Source organism: Equus przewalskii, chromosome 1, assembly GCF_037783145.1.
Source record: "Equus przewalskii isolate Varuska chromosome 1, EquPr2, whole genome shotgun sequence".
NCBI classification, from domain to species: domain Eukaryota; kingdom Metazoa; phylum Chordata; class Mammalia; order Perissodactyla; family Equidae; genus Equus; species Equus przewalskii.
In genome coordinates, this window is record NC_091831.1 from 80,011,741 (window position 1) to 80,029,850 (window position 18,110).

Below are 18,110 nucleotides of genomic sequence, written 5' to 3' on the forward strand. Positions count from 1 at the left end.
GCGCCTACCGAGTAGAGGAGCATGACAGCGCCGGGACTGGTGGAGCCGCCGGAGAAAAAAGAGTTAGATGAACTGGAGGAATCCATGGTGCGGCTGCCGTCCCGGGCCAGGCCTGGAATTCTTTGCTAAGCGGTGATGGTGCTGCTGCTGGGGGCGGTTCTTCCGCGCTGGGAGGCCCGACCTCGCCTAAGACAGTGGCACCCTCTGCAGCCGCTACACAGGACCCCGGGCGCCGCCATCTTAACCAGAACGGAAGCCGCGCGGGGACCTGCGGCGCGCGCGCGCAGCCCCTCGGAACCCGGAAGCGGGGGCTCCACGCGGCTGGAATCCAGGCCGCCTCTGGGCTGTAACGCAGCTGCAGACCCCACGATGGCGCAGGAGCAAGACCTGGGGTCCTCTGCCCCTGCCTGTTCTCAGACACTTCTGGACGCTGTGCTCCAGAACCTCTACGACTTTGGTGAGTGCGAGGCCTGCGGAACCCACGCGAACTGAGGACTGGAGGAGCCGAGGGTCTGCTGGCGCCCTGAACTGGGTCGGTCTCCGCTTTCAGGCTGAAGGTTCTTGTAGGCTGAGCATCCCTCAGCTCGTCCAACCTGGCTCCGATAATGGGTCCAGCACACACCTCCGTCTGAGATCACCCTTCTCCCGCCCCCACGATCGGGCTGTGTCGAGTTATTCTTTATGAGTCGAACTTCCTAGCTCCTGTGGGGACCAACCTAGTTGCTTGTTGGAAGCACCAGGGCTTTCAGACTTAACAGGAGTGATGCACACAGGACCTTGGTCTCTCGAAATAGCCCACCTTTTCGCTTTTCCCGGACCTCTGGGAAGCCCCCTCACCCCGCGCCTCCCCCAGAGACCCGCCTGACCCTGGTGCGTTGGTGCCACCTTGTCACGTTGGGGCCTCATCCTTCACTCCTTCGCCAAGGACTTCAGAGGACGTTTTCACACGAAGCTTTCACGACCGTTTCTTTCTATAAGTTGGCCGACCTATGCTCTCTTTCCTTTATTTTGATGGGAGAAAGAAAAAGTAAACATGCTTATCATTAAAGGTGGACAACCGCCTGGCACTTCAGTAGGAAGACAGTTCCACACACTCTGAAGAACTTGTCTTAGAGAAGGTGACATCCCTTGTTCATGCACCAAAGATAATCATTAGGTGTTAGTGCCTTGACGGACCAAGCATATTTCTTAAATTCGTAGTGTGGTTTTGCAAAAGCAATTTTATTTTGGAGTCACTGCTGAAAATTCTAAGCTCACTTAAATAGTAAAAATGGTAGCTAAGAAGTATGGACAATTTACCATATAGTCCATACTTTTCATGTATTCACTTATTTAATTTTCACAACCCTGTGAAATAGCTATTGCCATTAATCCCGTTATTACAAATGTAGAGACAAGTGCTAGAGGGTAAAAAACATTCTCAAGTTTACCTAGTTTACTCAAGTTTACTTATACTGGGAGCTCTGAAGGCATGGGCCGTGTCTACTCATTTTTATATCCCTAATGCCAAAGTTTAGTTGACTCTTAACATGTTTATTGAATAAAAGACTAAGCAAATAGAAGCAAACATAAGTGATCAGCTGATATTTAGAGGACTCTGTGATATTTGTACTGTAGGTGAGTAATGAGGCCTAGAATTTTTGTCAGAATCTTCAGGTGACTGGTCGGAGTGTGAACAGGTGAAACAGAAGATCATGGGGATTTAGTAAAAAATAAGGGCACTCAGGGGCTGGCCCTGTGGCTGAGTGGTTAAGTTCGGGCGCTCCCGTACAGGCAGTCCAGTGTTTCGTTGGTTCGAATCCTGGGCGCAGACATGGCACTGCTCATCAAACCACACTGAGGCAGCGTCCCACATGCCACAACTAGAAGGACCCACAACGAAGAATATACATCTATGTACCCGGGGGCTTTGGGGAGAAAAAGGAAGAAAAAAAAATAAGGACACTCACATTAAGCCAATTGTCTTAGGTTCATTTTAATTTATAACTGAAAGAAAATAGGAAAATTGTAATACTTACCTGTAACCCTAGAAAGGGTTAAAAAGAAACATTGGCTGCAGTGGCATACATTTTCAGTACAAAGCATGAGACAGCTGGCATTACCAGTCCCTGGAACTATTGCCATGGTGGCACTTTTAGTAAAGAGAAAGGTGAAGACTAAAGTAACTGTGCTAATAAGAGTCAAAGACATAAATATAGTTACTTAGGAAAACGTGGCTGCGTTTTGGATTCTATAAATTGTGCAAATGCAACTCTATTTGAAGAAAAACAGTTTTTTTCTTTGTGTATATCCCTGGGTGTTTATAGCTGTGACATATGCATAAGTGCATTCATATGATTTGATATTGGTGATAGCTAAAACCCAAAATATTTATTTTTCCTTCTTGTGTTCAAACAGGAGAGACAGAAGAGGAAGCAGAACAGAAAAGGATCAGAAAGAAAAGGGAAAACAAGAAGAGAGATGAGGGGACTTCAGTGGCCTTGGCAGCAGAGCCAGCTCCCCAACTCAGTTCTCTTGTAAGAGGCCAGAGGAAGAGTGCTTCCAGCTTCTTCAAGGAACTCAGAGAAGAGCTGCAATGTGCTCCTGCTGTGACCTCCACCGGTTCCCCTTTAGGACCAGAAGTTCCTAGCGCTTCAGTGTCTCCTCCCCTGAAGAAGAACAGAGAGCGAGTACAAGTGGTAGAATTTCACAGCAGAAATAAAAAAAGAAAACAGAAGCCAGATCAAGACGAGAACAGAAAGGTAACGAGCTGGTTAGTTTATGTTTATGGTGAAAACCCGGATATTGTAATGTTAGGTGAATATCTTTATAGATTGTCAGGAGTCCCCAAATCCTTAGGCTCAAGGATTTGCTAAAAGCACTCACAGGATTTGGAACTCAGCGTGTAAGTAATCTTTATCACAGTTACGATTTATTACAGCAAAGGGATACACAGTAAAATTGGCAAAGGGAAAAGGTGTGTGGGGCGAAGCCTGGAGGAAGCCAAGTGTAGGCATCCACCTGTCCCCTCCCAGTGGAGTTGCATGGGATGTGCTTAATTTCCCCAGCCATGATGTGTGACAGCATGTGCGAAGTGTTGCCACCCAGCGAAGCCTGCCCCAGCCTGGATGTCCCTGGTTTTTACTGGGGGGTCAGTCACATAGGCATACACACTGACTTTAGCTATTCAAGCTCTAGACCCCTGGAGAAAAAGCAGGTTTTCACCATAAATCACATTATTAGTATAAACTATCAGGGCATACTTGATACAGTGTAGCTCAAGGCCTCAGGTATTCAAAACATTCTTAGCAAACAGCATATTCCAATTAGTGTTTGCAGGAGCCAGCCAAGGGCCAATCCTGAAAATAGGATGTTCTTAGCAATGTGCCGGGTTTGATAAACCCAAGCCTGCTGAGTTAACCCTTTCTGTTTGTAAGCCTTCTGCTTGTTGGTGCTCAGAGAAAGAACCCAATCATTCAACACTTATTTCTGGCCACCGTTCTAGGCACGGGACATGGCATTGAACAAAATCCACAAAATCCTTGCTCTCAAGGAACTTTCCTTCTGATAGAAAAGCAGTTTGATTTTAGGGAGCAGCAATCCCTTTCAGACTGAATTTGTGAATCTCACTGAAAATTCAGTTCGTGGGAGTGGTGTGGTTGCTCATCCAAAATTTTTTCACAAGGATATCATAATGGTTTTGTCAGATTCGTTGCTAAAAATCAGATTTTCCATTTCTATAGCGTGCTCTATGTCTTATAAACTTTTGTGTATCATAAAAGGAAAGGAGGATTGTATTAGTTTCCTAGGGCTGCTGTACAAAAATTTATCCTCCCGCAGTTCTGGAGGCCAGAAGTCCAGAATTAAGGACTCTCCACAAAACAGGAGAATCCTTCCTTATTTCTTCCAGCTTCTGGTGGTTCCAGGCTTTCCTTGGCTTGGGGCTGCATAATTCTAAACTCTGCCTCCGTCTTCACACGGCCTTCATTCCTGTGCGTCTGAGTCTCCCATCTCCCTCTCCCTTTCTCTTAGAAGGACACCTGTCACTGCATTTAGGGCCCACCCTAAATCTAGAATGGATTTCATCGTGAGATCCTTAACTTAATTACATTGCAAAGACCCTTTTTCCAAAGAAAGCCACATTTAAAGATTTCAGGGGTTAGAACATGGACATAGCTTTTTGGAACCCACAATTCAACCTACGACAAAGCTAGTTAGGCTTGCATTGCTCATTGTGAATGTGCGAACACCTGTTGGTGCCCAGTGTTTGCATCTTTTTTATGGTTTAAAAAGCTATCTGTGTGATCTTTTCCAGAATTCAAGTAGCACTTCGTGTCAAGCTTACCAGCACCCCTTCCTCAAAGATTATTAGTGCATTCTGTAATCATATCTACCTTTATTTTAGGATTCTAAGTCAGCTTTCCAACTCTTATAGTCTAAATACGAGGGTGCTGGGAACTGTTACAGGCAGGCTAAGAAACGGATTCCCTCACCCCTCGAGGTAGCCAGAGCCCCCAACTGGCCAGCCGGGGAAGCTTACAATTAATGAAATTACCACAGTGCACCCCAGTGTACCATACAAATATTAGTATTTTCTGTGTGTGCCATGATATGAAAAAGATTGGAAAGCACTGCTTTGTAATATAATTCTGCATTTGGAGAGTTTAACTAACATAAAACATCGAGGCACTCTCCCTTCAGTTTCCACTTACACTCGCTCATGTTCCTCTTCCTGGAATGGAAGGTTTTCTCTGTGATAGAAAGAACAAAAACTTGGCATTGAATGGCCCTGCATTTCCCTGTCCCTCAGTAACAGCACATCTGTAGCAGCTGTTGAATTGTCCTTTCTTCCTGCTCCTAATGAGCCCTTTTTCATTGTAGTTGGCTTTTCTCAGGAACCTCAGCTCACTCTACACTTTGGACTTCCTGACCTAAATGAAATGCTTCTGTTGTCCTTGGTGCTCTGCCCTTTCATCCTTTTCAAAGTTTATCCTTTGAAAATGTGAATGCGTCAGGCTAAGGACACACTAAAAACACATACACCCATAAAAAGACTTTAGCGTGTTGACCTTGCAACATGTACATAAATACAAATGAATATAACGCCAGTTATTATGGCCTATCCTGGGCAGAGGGAATGGAGGTAAAAAATAGTCAGTTGGGGCTAATTAGGATATGTAATGCTATGCTAAGGGTTTGTGTAACGTGCTAAAGTATAGTTGTGGCCCCTGCTTTCTAAGAGCTTATAAGTTGTTGTAGGACAGTTCAAACAGACATGGAATCAGCAAAAATATATACTAAGATAATGATAGCCTCCATTGATCAGTCATGGAATCAGCTGATCATCTCTGAAGAACACTTGAGAACGAAAGAAGTCCTAGTGAGTTGGACAGCAATCCGGCTGGGCCGGCCTGAACCCAGGAAATCACCTTCTTTTCCCAGAACTCAGGCTTGTTCTATAAGTACTGACAACCTACAAAAACAGAAACCAGTTTAAGAGGCATAGTAAGTGTTTATTTGGAATCAAAAAATTGCAATTCAGGGAGCACAGATTCAGGTAGAAACCCAAGTAATGTCCCAATTACCGGAGAGGAGCTCAGGGTTTCTATGGGAAAAGGGGAGTATGAGGTGAGTTGTATTAAGGAAGAGTTAGTTCATCGGTGCTGCATAAGGTGAGGCCAGGTTCACAGAATGGCTTAAGATTTAGTCATCAGGCAACGGGCTAGACTTGTACTTCATTGATTGGCTAGTGATTGGATATCAGCAAAGTCCAGTTGCATCGGTTCTTACAGACAGGATATTCTTGTCCTTACTGACGTCTTGGAATGTTGTCTATTTGGTCTAGTTTGGAAGATAAAGAAAACAAGACCTGCAAAGCAGTTCCTCTGAAATGGCTGCTCCGGCTCTGTTTTCGTAGGGCTCCACTCAATATCTCAAGTCATCTTTCAGAATACTGTGATTAAACTGCATTGTGTATTGAAACAGATTTGTAATAAGAAATATGTGTTTGGTCTTTGTCTCCGTTTCTGGCACAGAGCTCCTAAAACCTTTGGAATTTCCTAAGAGACGAGAGCTATAAAGGTGTCCTTTGTTATATGAAGGAAGTGACTTTTGGAGAGCACCCAAAGATGGGGACTGGTTGCCAGGAGGATCAACTCTGTGATTAGGGAGTTGGAACTTTCAGTCTGACCTCTAGGAGAGAGGTGAGGGGCCGGAGGTTGAATCAGTCGCCAGTGGCCAATGATTTAATCACTCGTACCTGCATAATGAACCCTCCATAAAAAGCCACAAGGACAGGCTTCAAGGTTCAGAGAGCAGGTTGGTGAACATGTGGAGGTGCTGGGAGAGGGCATGGAAGCTCCACGCCCTTTCTTCATGCCTTGCCCTGTGTATCTCTTCCATCCAGCTGTTCCTAAGTTATATCCCTTTTATAATAAACTGATGATCTAGTAAGTAAAGGGGTTTCCAGAGTTCTGTGAGCCACTCTAGCAAAGTAATTGAACCCAAGGAGGGGTCATGGGAACCTCTGATTTGTAGCCAGTGGGTCAGAAGTACGGGTAACAACTTGGGCTTTCAAATGGCATCTAACGTAGAGGGCGGTGTTGTGGGACTGAGCCCTTGACCTGTGGGATCTGACACTATCTCCAGGTAGATAGTGTCAGAATTGAGTTGAATTGTAGGACACCCAACTGGTATCAGAGCATTGCTTGTTGGATATGTGGGGAAACCCTCCAACACACACACAGGTCAGAATTGGTGACCAGAGCTTCTTTTAATAGGCTTATCTGGGAATTTGTCCACTATTTGTGTAACATTTTACTCATTCCAAATGTCTAACCTACAAATGAACTTCTTGATAACATCCCATGTATAAGCAGACACTATAGAAGTAGTTTGACAGGAAACAGTAAGATCACTTACTCATTCATTCATTTATTCCACAAAGAATTGGGTGCCTACTATTTGCCAGACCCAGGTGATCCAGCAGTGCAGAAGGTATAGTCTTTTGCCCTCATGGAGTGTACCATCTACTGGTGGAGTTAGAGAAACCCTAGGTAAATGAGTAATATAATTAAAGAGTTATAAACGCTCTGAAGGAAAGAACTAGTGTCCTGAGCGTAACGGACAGAACCTCCTTTAGATAGAGTGGTCGGGCCGTGTCTGAGGAGGTGATGTCAGGCTAGTGCTCTGTGAGAGGGAGCTATGCTACTGAAAGGAGCGGAGAAGAGTAACGGGGACGGAGAGAGAGCAGTGTTGCAAATGCTCTGTGGTATGAAAAGGCCTGACATGTTCCACCAGCTAGAAGACTAGTGGGAGTAGGACAGAGGGGACAATGGTCAGCAGAGGAAGAGCAGTGTCGCAAATGGCTTGTGGTGTGTTGGTCAGAGGGGAGAATGGTGTGAGTCGTTGTGGGAGGGACAGCCTGAGGCCAGCCCTTAGCAGGTCTTGTAGACAATGGTGAGGCCTTGGGTTTTAGTTTAAAGTATGCGGGAATCCACAAGAATTTTTTAAGCAAGGACATGAGGTGGTCTGACTTATATTTTCCAAAGATCACCATGGCCCCTGAGTGGTAAAGAGATTATAGATAGGGGCTGGCCTTGTGATTTGAGGAATGAGCTGGGGAATGTACTCTGTAATGAGTATTGCAAGACTGCCTGTGAGGAAAAAAATGCGTAGGCCCCTAACAAATGGAAGTGTCATATGTAGCTTAAAATGATCCAAATACTATTTGGCCCCTAGGGATATGTCTCACCAATGCTATTTCTCCACCCTTAGCATTGGTCCGTCCTCCTATAGGTGAGTCACTGCCCCTATTTCAGGAACCTTAGCTTCCGTTGTGGCCTACACAGAGAAGGCGTAAGAAAGACGTAATAGAAATAATAAAACTGTACCGTAGGTAAGAAAGGACTCTTGGATCCTGTGGCCTGGACTGAGGTACACATAGACTGCTTTTGAGCATGTAAAGAATTGCTAATAACAGCTAATATTTCCCAGATGCTTACTATGTACTAAACGTGATTATTTATATTCATTAACGAATTCATTATCTAACTGAATCCTCACAATGTGTGTGACCGGTCTTCATTTTACAGGGGAGATTGATACAAGACAGTTAAATTGTTTGCCTGCTTTTAAACAGTGACCCCAGTGTCCCCACATCTGCAATTCCAAAACTCCGACACGTTGGAACTCACTAGTGAGCTGGTTTGTTTGTTGTTTTTTTTTAAAGTTTTGTGCAGATTTATTTGGCAGCAAAACCTGACCTGAACTGATGCAAGAATTACTTTTGTTCTATTTGGTATGAATATTCATAGATGTTGCTGTGGAAATATGAATATAGTTAATTATGAGTTGTTGTCTTAGACCCCACTGGAAGTGGTATGGAACACTCAGTATATTCACAGTATTACCTTTCTAAAATGTAAATACTCCTGGATTTTCTCAAGATTCCAGATAAAGGATTGTGGGTGTGAAGTAAGTGCTAGAACTCAGGTTCAGAAGCCAGGCTCCCTGGCTTAAAAGCTGTGTACCCAACTACTATGTTAGAGGGAGAATATAGATTAGGTAAGTCCCTTTGCCCTTGTGTAACACGAGTATACTGACCCAGAACCTGTGATTGCCAGGTTCTAACTGCCTTCATAGCCTCTGCATTATCTAGATCACTCCCCAGGACTCCACCCTGAAATCCTCTGCACTCCAGCAGCATCCTTCAACTTTGTACCATGCTCCCTGTTCTTTAGTAGATGCAGTGTCAGATAGGTGTCAGGAAGAAAGTAATCTAGTCGAAGTAATTTACACACAATAAGATATGAATTAATTTCTTAATATGCCTAGAACTGCCTGCATTTTGCAAAGAGAGTGTATATTTACCCAGCTGTTCTCTCATTGGACAAAAGTTGGCCAGTGTAACTAATAGAATAAAAAATCTAATCACTGGAGGAGAAAATACTTTTGGTCGGCGAGGCAGCCGCTAGACAAGTTCATTGACCCTGGTGGGCTCCCTGCCTTCATCCCGCACCCCCAGACGTTTCTCCCAACTCCTCCTTCTTTTTGTAGCTTTCTTCCTTCTTCATTGTGTAACATACAAGTTCTCAAAATCTCCAGACATTTCTCTCTACTGTAGGCTTTGTTAGGATAGGTTAGGCAGTGGTTTGATTACAAATAGTCCTTACATCTCAATGGTTTAAAGGCAAAAGTTAATTTTTTTCTCATGTTACTTGTCTATCAGGATCCTTCCCTAGAGACCCAGGATAACAGGGACTCCACCGTCTGGAAGGTTCTTAGTGGCTTTGGTGAAGAAGGGGAGTTGACGAATGCCTCTTCAAGGCTCCATGCGGAACGGGCATCCTTCCCCTCTGCTCACATTTCTTTGGCCAAAGAAAGTCACGTAGCCCTGCCTAACTTGAGGTGGACAGTGAAGCCCAGTTCTCCTGTGTGTCTAGAAGTGGAGGAGGACCCAACATTGCCTGTAGGTAGCAGTGCCTCCGACCACAGTGATGTGAGGGGCAGGAAACTAGAGGAAACCACTGATTGTTTCTCGATCAGGGAATGCATTACAAATAAACACTGAAGTGGTTTTAAAGCTATGAATAAAAAGTTAAAGTTAGATGGTGGTGGGGTCGTGCTAATAGACTCAGCGTCATGAAATAATTAGCCAAGAACTTTTTTCCAAATGTTTGCTTTTATTATAAATGGGAATCCAGAACTCGGACCCTTTCTCAGAAACAAATCAACAGCTATAAAGCTAAGACGTTTCCGGTGAAATGTTAACAGAACACTTGGGAACACCAAGATCTCTGTCTCTAGCCAGACCTGCCACCCAGGTCTGCCCTTGGTGTACACAGCCCCTCAGCCCAGGTGTTCCCATAGTCAGGATGAACTGAGGCCTGCAGTGCAAGGACTGGGTGTTCTGTGGGGCTGGTGTTGGGGAGAGCAAGGACATCAGGACCCAGGGGTTTCAGCCTCAAGGTAACTATCACACAATTGGCTGAGAGGTTTATGATAGGACCACATTGAAACAGGTCCTCTTTAGGACCCATCGCTCCATTCTGCTGCTGATCTTCTAGGAACAGGTCAGCCGAGGGCGTCTGTGACTTCTCCAGTATTGCTAGGAATCTGGCGTTCCTGAAAGAAGTTTTCAACTCAAAAGAGTTTAGTCAGTCATTACTTATTGGATGGATGGGAGAGAGGAAGAACTATTTAAATATTTAGAAAAGGAGGCAAAAGTTCTATGGGATTTTGGAGGTCTGTGAACGGTGTACAATTTTTTTGGTATATATAAAATTTGTATTTGAGGACTTAGATATGATCCTGAAATCATTATGATTTTTTAATCCATTTGCTTTTCAATAATACTATTACTGTTTATCATACGAAACTGATTAGATGTGCATGCCAGTGGAAAACATATCCTAAGTTCAAAGTAAAAGTGGAATTTTTTCCAGTCATGGAAGAGGAGAATAACACGTTCTGGGGTAGGTAAATGGAGGAGCCCCACACAGCATCCTCCATGCTGCCCTCATGCTCTTAAGTAAAGCATTTGATTCTGTGAAATATGTGATTGTCCGAGGAGAACCATAACCATAATAACAGCCAGGAGACCCGATAAAGTAATGTGGAAGATGCATTTACTGTGACTAACAGCACAGAGCAGGGCCACATGCCTAGAGCATGATAGTCACCCTCTACAGCGCAGTCCTCCGTTACCACCAGCACCCAGGCCCATTCAGTGTCCAGTGTGACAGCAGATGAGCGGTGCTGTGGGGATTACTGGGAGGCTGTTGTTTCATAGTCAGTGGGTTAGTGAATATGAACGCGTTGGCCAAGTCTTCCTGTTTGCTGGACCTGGCTGCACACTTGCTGTTTACTTTATCCTATTTCACCATCCTAACCCCCTGTGAAGTTAGTACAGGGGTCCTCATTGAAACAGAAGCCGTCATGTGGAAACACAGCCATCATCTATGGAAACGTTCAGTGACTGACCCACACACCCAAAGTACAGTGGTGGGGGGAACAACCAGGATAAGCTGAAGCACAACTCCTGTTTGGAGAAGAAGAAACCAGGAGGCATGTGGACTGCCGTGTGCACGGCGCCTCTCAGCGGGGCATGGGGCTAAGTGCTATGCTCTCGTCCTGGCACAGACCCCACCCTGCTGGGCAGGCATGGCAGGACGTCCCACCCTGGCACACAGCCAGCTGGGGGCTCAGGGCCGACCATCTCCCTTCACCATTTTCTAGAAGCTGCACGCTTTTACAGCCAGCTTCCTGTCTGTCCAGATTTTGGAGCTGGAGTTGAGTAGTGACTGCTGTCGTTGGCCAGATTTGACAGTGGTTCTCTTAAAATCTTAAGCTCTTGGTCGATTCTATGGGTTGGTAATGACAGCCAGAGGATATGTTGATGTAAAGAGTGACCTATTTTGAAGGCATTTGCAGTATCATTATTTTCTATTGGGAATTGCAAACCCAATCTCCACCATTTCTAGGAATCTCGTGTTCCTGAAAGAAATCTTCAACTCAGGAGAGTTTTATTAGCCATTATTCTAAAGGCTGGATGGGAGGAAAGGAAAGAAAGAAAAAATTATTTAAATAGAACATTTTTTTACCCTCTAAAATCCCTGCTCAAACAAAATTATCCCTTTCTAACCACCTCCCAACAAAATTTTCTACATATGGTGCGTGAGATACAGACATTGGTCTCTCTCTGACCATCTTTTCTTTTTTCTTAGTTTCTCATCAATCCTTTCTCTTAAGCTTTGAGGTCTTAAAAATTTTTTACTCCATTTTTCTTATGCTAGCTGTTCATTTGGCTTTTGTGCAAGATGCTTGTATTATTGTTTGGTATTAGGCCTCTGGGCCAGTTTCATGGCTTTTAAAAACATGAGTCTGTTGGTGATGGAATAGTAACAGATGATCTTAATAAGAGTTTTTTTTTTTCCTTTTCAGACCAAAACTAGTATCCTTGAGAAAGATGTGGATATACAAGAATTTAACTTAGAGAAGGTATGTGTTTTGCAATTGTTAATTTTTTCAGCTTTGTAATACCAAAAAAAAAAAAGACTATGTTTGCATGCCCAGTGGTTGGGGAAATGGTTAAGCAAATCATGCTACATTTACTTGATTGAATATTATACAACCATTTAGAACACGATGGTTTTGTCACCACAATGCCAGTGATACAGCGGTAAGAAAGAAAAGCAGGGATGTGTGTATTCTGTGATTGTAACTCGGTTTTAAAAATGCAGAGAAAAAAGACAGGAGGAAGTAATTCAGCTGAGAAGAGTGGGTATCGGTAACTTTTTCTCTTCTACAAAATCTCTTTAAAGAAAAACACAGATGTGTTTGAAGCTGCTGTGATGAAGCTGCTCTAAGTGTGAGTGAGTGTGTTTGGAGAGGTACCTTTGGGATGAAATTGCGGGTATGGATAGTAGCTTGTTTTAGAGAGCATCCGAGGGTCCCACCCAGCTCTGCCTTTGATCCTAGGTCTGCACTGATTTGTGCAGAGATAAACCTCTGCTTCAACTGTCCACATGCAGTGTGGGAGGATGGTGTTGCGAGATTAGGGTGGCATTTTAAGAGATCTGCACGGAGCTCCTTAAACCACGCCATAACGGAGTCCTCGCTAGTTGCCGTCACTGCAGGTCGTGAGAATACGTAAAAGCATTTGGTGGACGGCACGTGGCATCTGACGTCCAGCCCTCCTAGGGATGCATTTCTTCTGCGGAGTTTTTGAACACACCGTGGAGCTTTGGGATTCTGCTTTGTGTCTGCAGGCTCGTTTGGAAGTGCACCGGTTTGGGATCACGGGTTATGGAAAAGGAAAGGAAAGAGTCCTGGAACAGGAACGCGCCATTATGCTGGGTGCCAAGGTGAGGGGTTCTTCTGCCTGCCATCACCAGACAGGGTACAGAAAAGGGGCGAGAGAGCCCAGGGCAAGTCAGGGCAAGGGACATGGGAAATTTTTGCAAAATGAAAAATGATAATAGGTATCCTTTTTCTTTCATTTCAGCCTCCCAAAAATAGTTATGTGAATTACAAGGTTTTGCAGGAGCAAATCAAAGAAAAAAAGGCAGCAAAAGAAGAAGAAAAGAGAAGGGTAGGTGTGATAGCCTTCTCTTTACTCTATTAAACTTCTAGAACAGAAACCTGGTTGTAATTTGCCACAGTGGAATGCTGTACTCCACTGCTTGGAAGGCAGTCTAGACAACACCCAGATCTGGAGTTAAATGAGCAACTTCTCTCCACTTCTTCAAGTCAGCTACATTTTGTAATACCAGGCAAGTGATTTGGCATATTCACAGGAAAGGTTTGCTTTGAAATGCAAACTCCTGTTCAGATGGTGTGAGCTGCTTTGATCTTTGTCCTAGACTCAGTCATTCTTTTGCATTTCACATTGTATAGAACACAAGGGCTTATGAAAAACTGCCAGAGGAATAGATATTCTACTCCCTGACTTTCACCTAAAATGGAAGATTTGACATTTCTATTGTCAGTCTTCTCTGGAATGGCCTTTCACATTCCTGAAAGAGTTTTAGGATGGAATTTGAGTCTGTTATGTTTAATAAGCCTCCTCGAAAACGTATTAAAAATAGTATTTCAGTGGCTTTGGGTCACAAACCTCTTGCCTTTTTTTGGATCTCCATTATCCATTACTGACACGTATGTTATCTTAAATTTTGAAATCAGGCCCAGGACACAGATATTTTCAAGAAAAAGAAGAGGAAAGGGCAGGAAGACAGGTGAGTGATACCATTAGGTACCAGGGTGGAATGATCTGGATAAACGAACGTGTTGATTAGTTCTGAAATTAATACCCTGCATTCATGTGGTGGTTCTAGCCTGTTAGAGTGCCTCACTGCCTTCACTTATGCTAATCGAGCCCTTTGAGGGGAAGACAGGATGTAGTAAATTGTCCAGGATCCAATAATACCTCAGAACTGAATTAGGAACCTTCTCTAGTCCCCCATTTTCAAAGACTGGACACCTCGAGTGACAGCCGGAAAGCTGAGGTTGACATTTCCAACAAAAGACTTCTGTTCCCTCCTGAGAGTGCCTGCTGACATGACGGCACAGTCTGGGTCTGTATCACCTGTTCTTTGACATTCCGCAGGAGGTAGAGTGCCATAATTTGAGTAATGGAACATGGATTTTGTTGCTTTATGCCTGTTTCTTAGCTTTGGTTCAAGTGCCTTTTTCTCTCTCCCCAAATTACTGTTTCAAAATTGACTCCTTTTGTCTCCACCTTTTTTTGGACTCCTGGTGAGCTTGCATATGCTGTCAAGTGGTCATTTGTTTGGCCATGTATGTCTGTTGAGGGCCCCCCAGGTGCCAGGCACATAGATGTCTTAGGTGTTGGGGATACAGCCATGATCACACTGAGGGTGTCCCTGCCCTTGAGGAGCTTACATCATAGTGAGGGAAGCACACCAAAACATACAAACAGATAAGTAAGGGGATGTCAGGTCCTGGCAAGTTCTGTGAAGAGGTTGAAATAAAGCATTGTGAAAGAAAATCACTGGTGTGGGCTGGGCTGTCATTCTAAGGAGGTGACATCTGAGTTGGGAACTGAATGGAAAAGAGGAGATGGCCTGGAAAGATCCGGTAGCAGAGCATTCCATGTAGAAGAAACCAGTGCAAAGGCCCTGAGGCAGGAATGCAGTTGGTGCATTTCAGAGACCGCTGAAGGCCAGTGCTGCTGCCAGAGGGTGCGGGGCTGTGCATGAGAGGGAGCAGGAGTCTGCAGGAGTAGGCCACTGTCCCCTGGTTGGTGGTGCTGCAATCCTTCTTTACAAGCTTAACTGTAGTACCTTTCTCTCACTTTAAATGCAGGAAATCCAAAAGGAAGAAATCAGCTCCCAGTATTTTGTCAAGTGGACGGACTGGACAGATTGGAAAATTCAAAAATGGGACACTGATTCTGAGCCGAGTTGATATTAAGAAAATAAATTCTTCCCGAGTGCCAAAATGAAGTACTTTGTAAAAGAAAGAGAGGAACAGGAGAGTGCCGTGATCCTGAAACTGGACCCCAATAAGACTTCCAGATTGTTATTTATTTCATATTTCACAGACGGCTTTTTTTATTTTAGGGAAAAAAATCAGATAAAAATAATAAAATTTGGGGCCAGCCCCATGGCCAAGTGGTTAAGTTCGCGCATTCTGCTTTGGCGGCCCAGGGTTTCACCGGTTGGGATCCTGGGCTCGGACATGGTACCACTCATCAGGCCATGCTGCGGCAGCGTCCCACATAGCACAACCAGAGGCACAACTGGAATATACAACTAGGTACTGGGGGCTTTGAGGAGAAGAAGGAAAAATAAAAATAAAAAAAAAAAGAAATAAAATTTCTAGCTGCTAAAGTGTGTTTTTTGGTGATAATTGTGTTGGGCCAGCTACTGTGTGAATATGAAGTAAACCTGCTAAAAGAATGTCAGTGTTCTCCTGCAAGCTTCACTCTAGCTTCAATTTCACTGCTGTTTTGTGCATTTGCTCCTAAGATGATTTCTCATAATTTTACTGATGGGTAAATATTGATAACCAGCTTAAATTGCCTTTTAATTTTTAAAAGATGATTTAATGTTACTCTATCGTGAAAGAACTAAGAATGTGGTCATTTGTCAGTTGTTTCGTGGGAAAAGCAGTTTTAATTTTCAGCCTACCAAGTATATAAAATCTACTTCATAAGAAGTTATATAAATAGAACTTTTTTGGTGTATATGACCGTGACTATTAAATAGCACAACAGATGGGTTTCACATGTCCTAGTACCTACATTTAAGCAAATATTGTCTCCTTCAAAGTAATCACCTTTGGCAGCTATACGGATATTTTGTAATGATAATGCCCTTGCTCAAAGTGTCTGGGACTTTTCAAAGCTTGTGGCACATTAAAAGGAAAGTTTTCAACGACGGTAATCAATTTTGGCTTTTTTTCCCCATTGCCAGAAAATTCAGCTAAACCTAGTAAATGATAATAAACCCAGTAAGTAAGCAAGTTTTGGTGAAAACAGGCATGTAAATGGCTTTCTTATGTGACTCATGTTGACTCCAAAGGCATTGCCAAATGAGGAGCTCAAAAAATGTTTTTAATTGAAGCAAAATTGGAATTAATGTTTTATTTTCCAGGTTTATTTTGAAAGGTTGTATTTATTAGGATATACATTTTGGCAGTTTTTAAGAGTAATTTTTTTAAAGGTGTTGAAGATCCTAAACATGACAAAGCACTAGGAAAACATCTCAGGAGCTAGAAATGCCCTATTACTTTGGGTGCTGAGCCATTTAACTCCTTTTCATTTTCAACAGGGAAGCAGGGAGACCTGGTTACCCCCACCTAACCCCGCCTCCCAAGAGCCAGCTGAGCTCTTGGCCAGACTCTGGACCAGACCCCCAGGCTAGTCAGTTCTGGAAAAGCATGCAACTTCCAGGTCTAAGTTGCTCCCCTTATTTTTGTTTCATCTTTTAATTTACTGAATAAATATTTAAAGAGCAGTTTTGTGACCATTGGGTGCTCTGGAAATGCTCAGAGGTCTAGGGGCTCAGAGAAAGCAACCTGTCCTGCAAGGACTGAAGACCATGCTTTTTATTTCCCCGTTGATAAAGTTTCTTCCCGCAAGCTTAGCCGCAGAGGGAAGCCACAGTGGAAAACAGTTGTCCAAAGGAAGACGGTTCTATGACTCAGATTCTTGCAACAGCCACGAAGGAGCATGGGGTGGGGAACTGTCTCCTCACTGTCTTCCAAAGCCCCATTTCCCCTTCGCAGGGGTTTCTTCCCCGCCCTGGATGCATCTGCCTAGATCGGTCCTTCCTCCACACAACACTACTGCCTAACGTGACTCCCAGTGACCCACTTAGGGAGCTCGTGATTCCCGTCCCCACAGCTCTCGGCCCTGTGGACCTAAGACCCCGCTTCCCAAAGGGAAAAGCAAGAGAACACAGCACGTGTCCCCTTGAACAGGTGGTTGCCTGGGCCAGAAGAGCCAACACCTTGCAGGGGGCAGTGACCCTGACCATCAAGAGGAGGTAGGGCTGCTGTTGCCCAGTGGGGCAGGGAGGGAGCTGTTTGCACCCAGGCCATCCATTCAGGCGTTTCTTGATACTCCCTTTGCCTAATTTTGATGGTAAGTAGACAAGCGCAGCAACGCTGGACCGAGAAGGGCCTGGGGACCTGAGGCTCACCCCGGGAGATGAGGGTCTGGATCATGATTAGCAGAGGTGCCAGGTGGGGGCAGACGATGGCTGTCCGATGCAGCTCCGCGACCAGCTACAGGGGCAGGGAACACGCTTTGTCCCCCTCACCTTCCTCGTCTAAGCCTCGCCCCAGGAGCTCTGGAAGACCTTCTCCCAAACTCAAGTGAAGCATGGATCTGTGGCACCGTGGGTGGACTGTGGTGGATGCGCTATGTCTCACCCAGATCCCCTTTCAAGAATAAGGACTTATTTGCTCGGCTGCTGAGAGTGCTGAGGGCACGGCCTCCGGCTGTTTGCCCTCCTCAGGGATTGCCTCACCCCTTCCCAAGGTGGCCCACAGTCAGTGAAGGATTGATGCGAGGGTATTAAACCAGTTCTCTCATCCCGACTCCGGACAACTCCAGAGCAGAGTTGGCTGAGGCCTTGGCTGGGTCTGCATCACGGCTCGACATCTCTCTTGGCCCAATCCTGCTTGCTTCCCTTTGCTTCCAAGGGTGTGGATCCCAACGGCACCTGCTAAGTGTCCTGCTGTCTAATCTGAGTCTGCAGCTACCCCCTACGCAGCCGGCCCAGCCGTTCAGTAATCTGCAGGTAACTGAAGGGCGAGGCCGGGTCTCAGGGGTCGTTGGGGGCATGTGAGATGGCTGCTCTTGAGGATCATGATCTGAGGAAGGCAACAAGGGACAGAGTCTTCAGATCAGACACACTCAGGCTCATTCTGTGTAGTCGAAGGAGCTCATCGGTCTCCTTGATGCTCACAGATTAGGATGTTTTCCCCCAGGCTCAGTTTCCGCTTGTAACCCATGATCAATTTTTTATTCATGAATTTATCTTAACCATGTGTTAACTGTTGGCAATTTCTAGCCTTAGTACCTCTTGCAAAATGAATTCCATGAGCTCTCCACTGTTTGACATGGTACCTTATAATTTTGAGTCATATGTAACTAAGAT

At 44.7% G+C, this 18,110-nt stretch overlaps 2 protein-coding genes across 2 annotated transcripts in view; one reads left to right on the forward strand and one right to left on the reverse strand.

Moving 5' to 3' along the window:
* The window catches only part of GNPAT (glyceronephosphate O-acyltransferase), a 33,501-nt gene extending 33,243 nt beyond the window's left edge, over positions 1 to 258 (reverse strand). The window contains exon 1 of the mRNA XM_008524800.2: positions 9 to 258. Within this exon, the coding sequence (XP_008523022.1) occupies positions 9 to 86 (78 nt within the window). The 5' untranslated portion in view covers positions 87 to 258. The remainder of the gene's footprint in view (positions 1 to 8) is intronic.
* On the forward strand, positions 136 to 15,317 carry FSAF1 (40S small subunit processome assembly factor 1). Its single transcript, XM_008524799.2, has 7 exons — positions 136 to 457; positions 2,398 to 2,741; positions 11,923 to 11,979; positions 12,750 to 12,845; positions 12,986 to 13,072; positions 13,663 to 13,715; positions 14,806 to 15,317. The coding sequence occupies exons 1-7, from the start codon at positions 136 to 138 to the stop codon at positions 14,942 to 14,944; spliced, it is 1,098 nt and encodes a 365-aa protein (XP_008523021.1). The 3' UTR covers positions 14,945 to 15,317.
* The last annotated feature ends 2,793 nt before the right edge of the window (positions 15,318 to 18,110 follow it).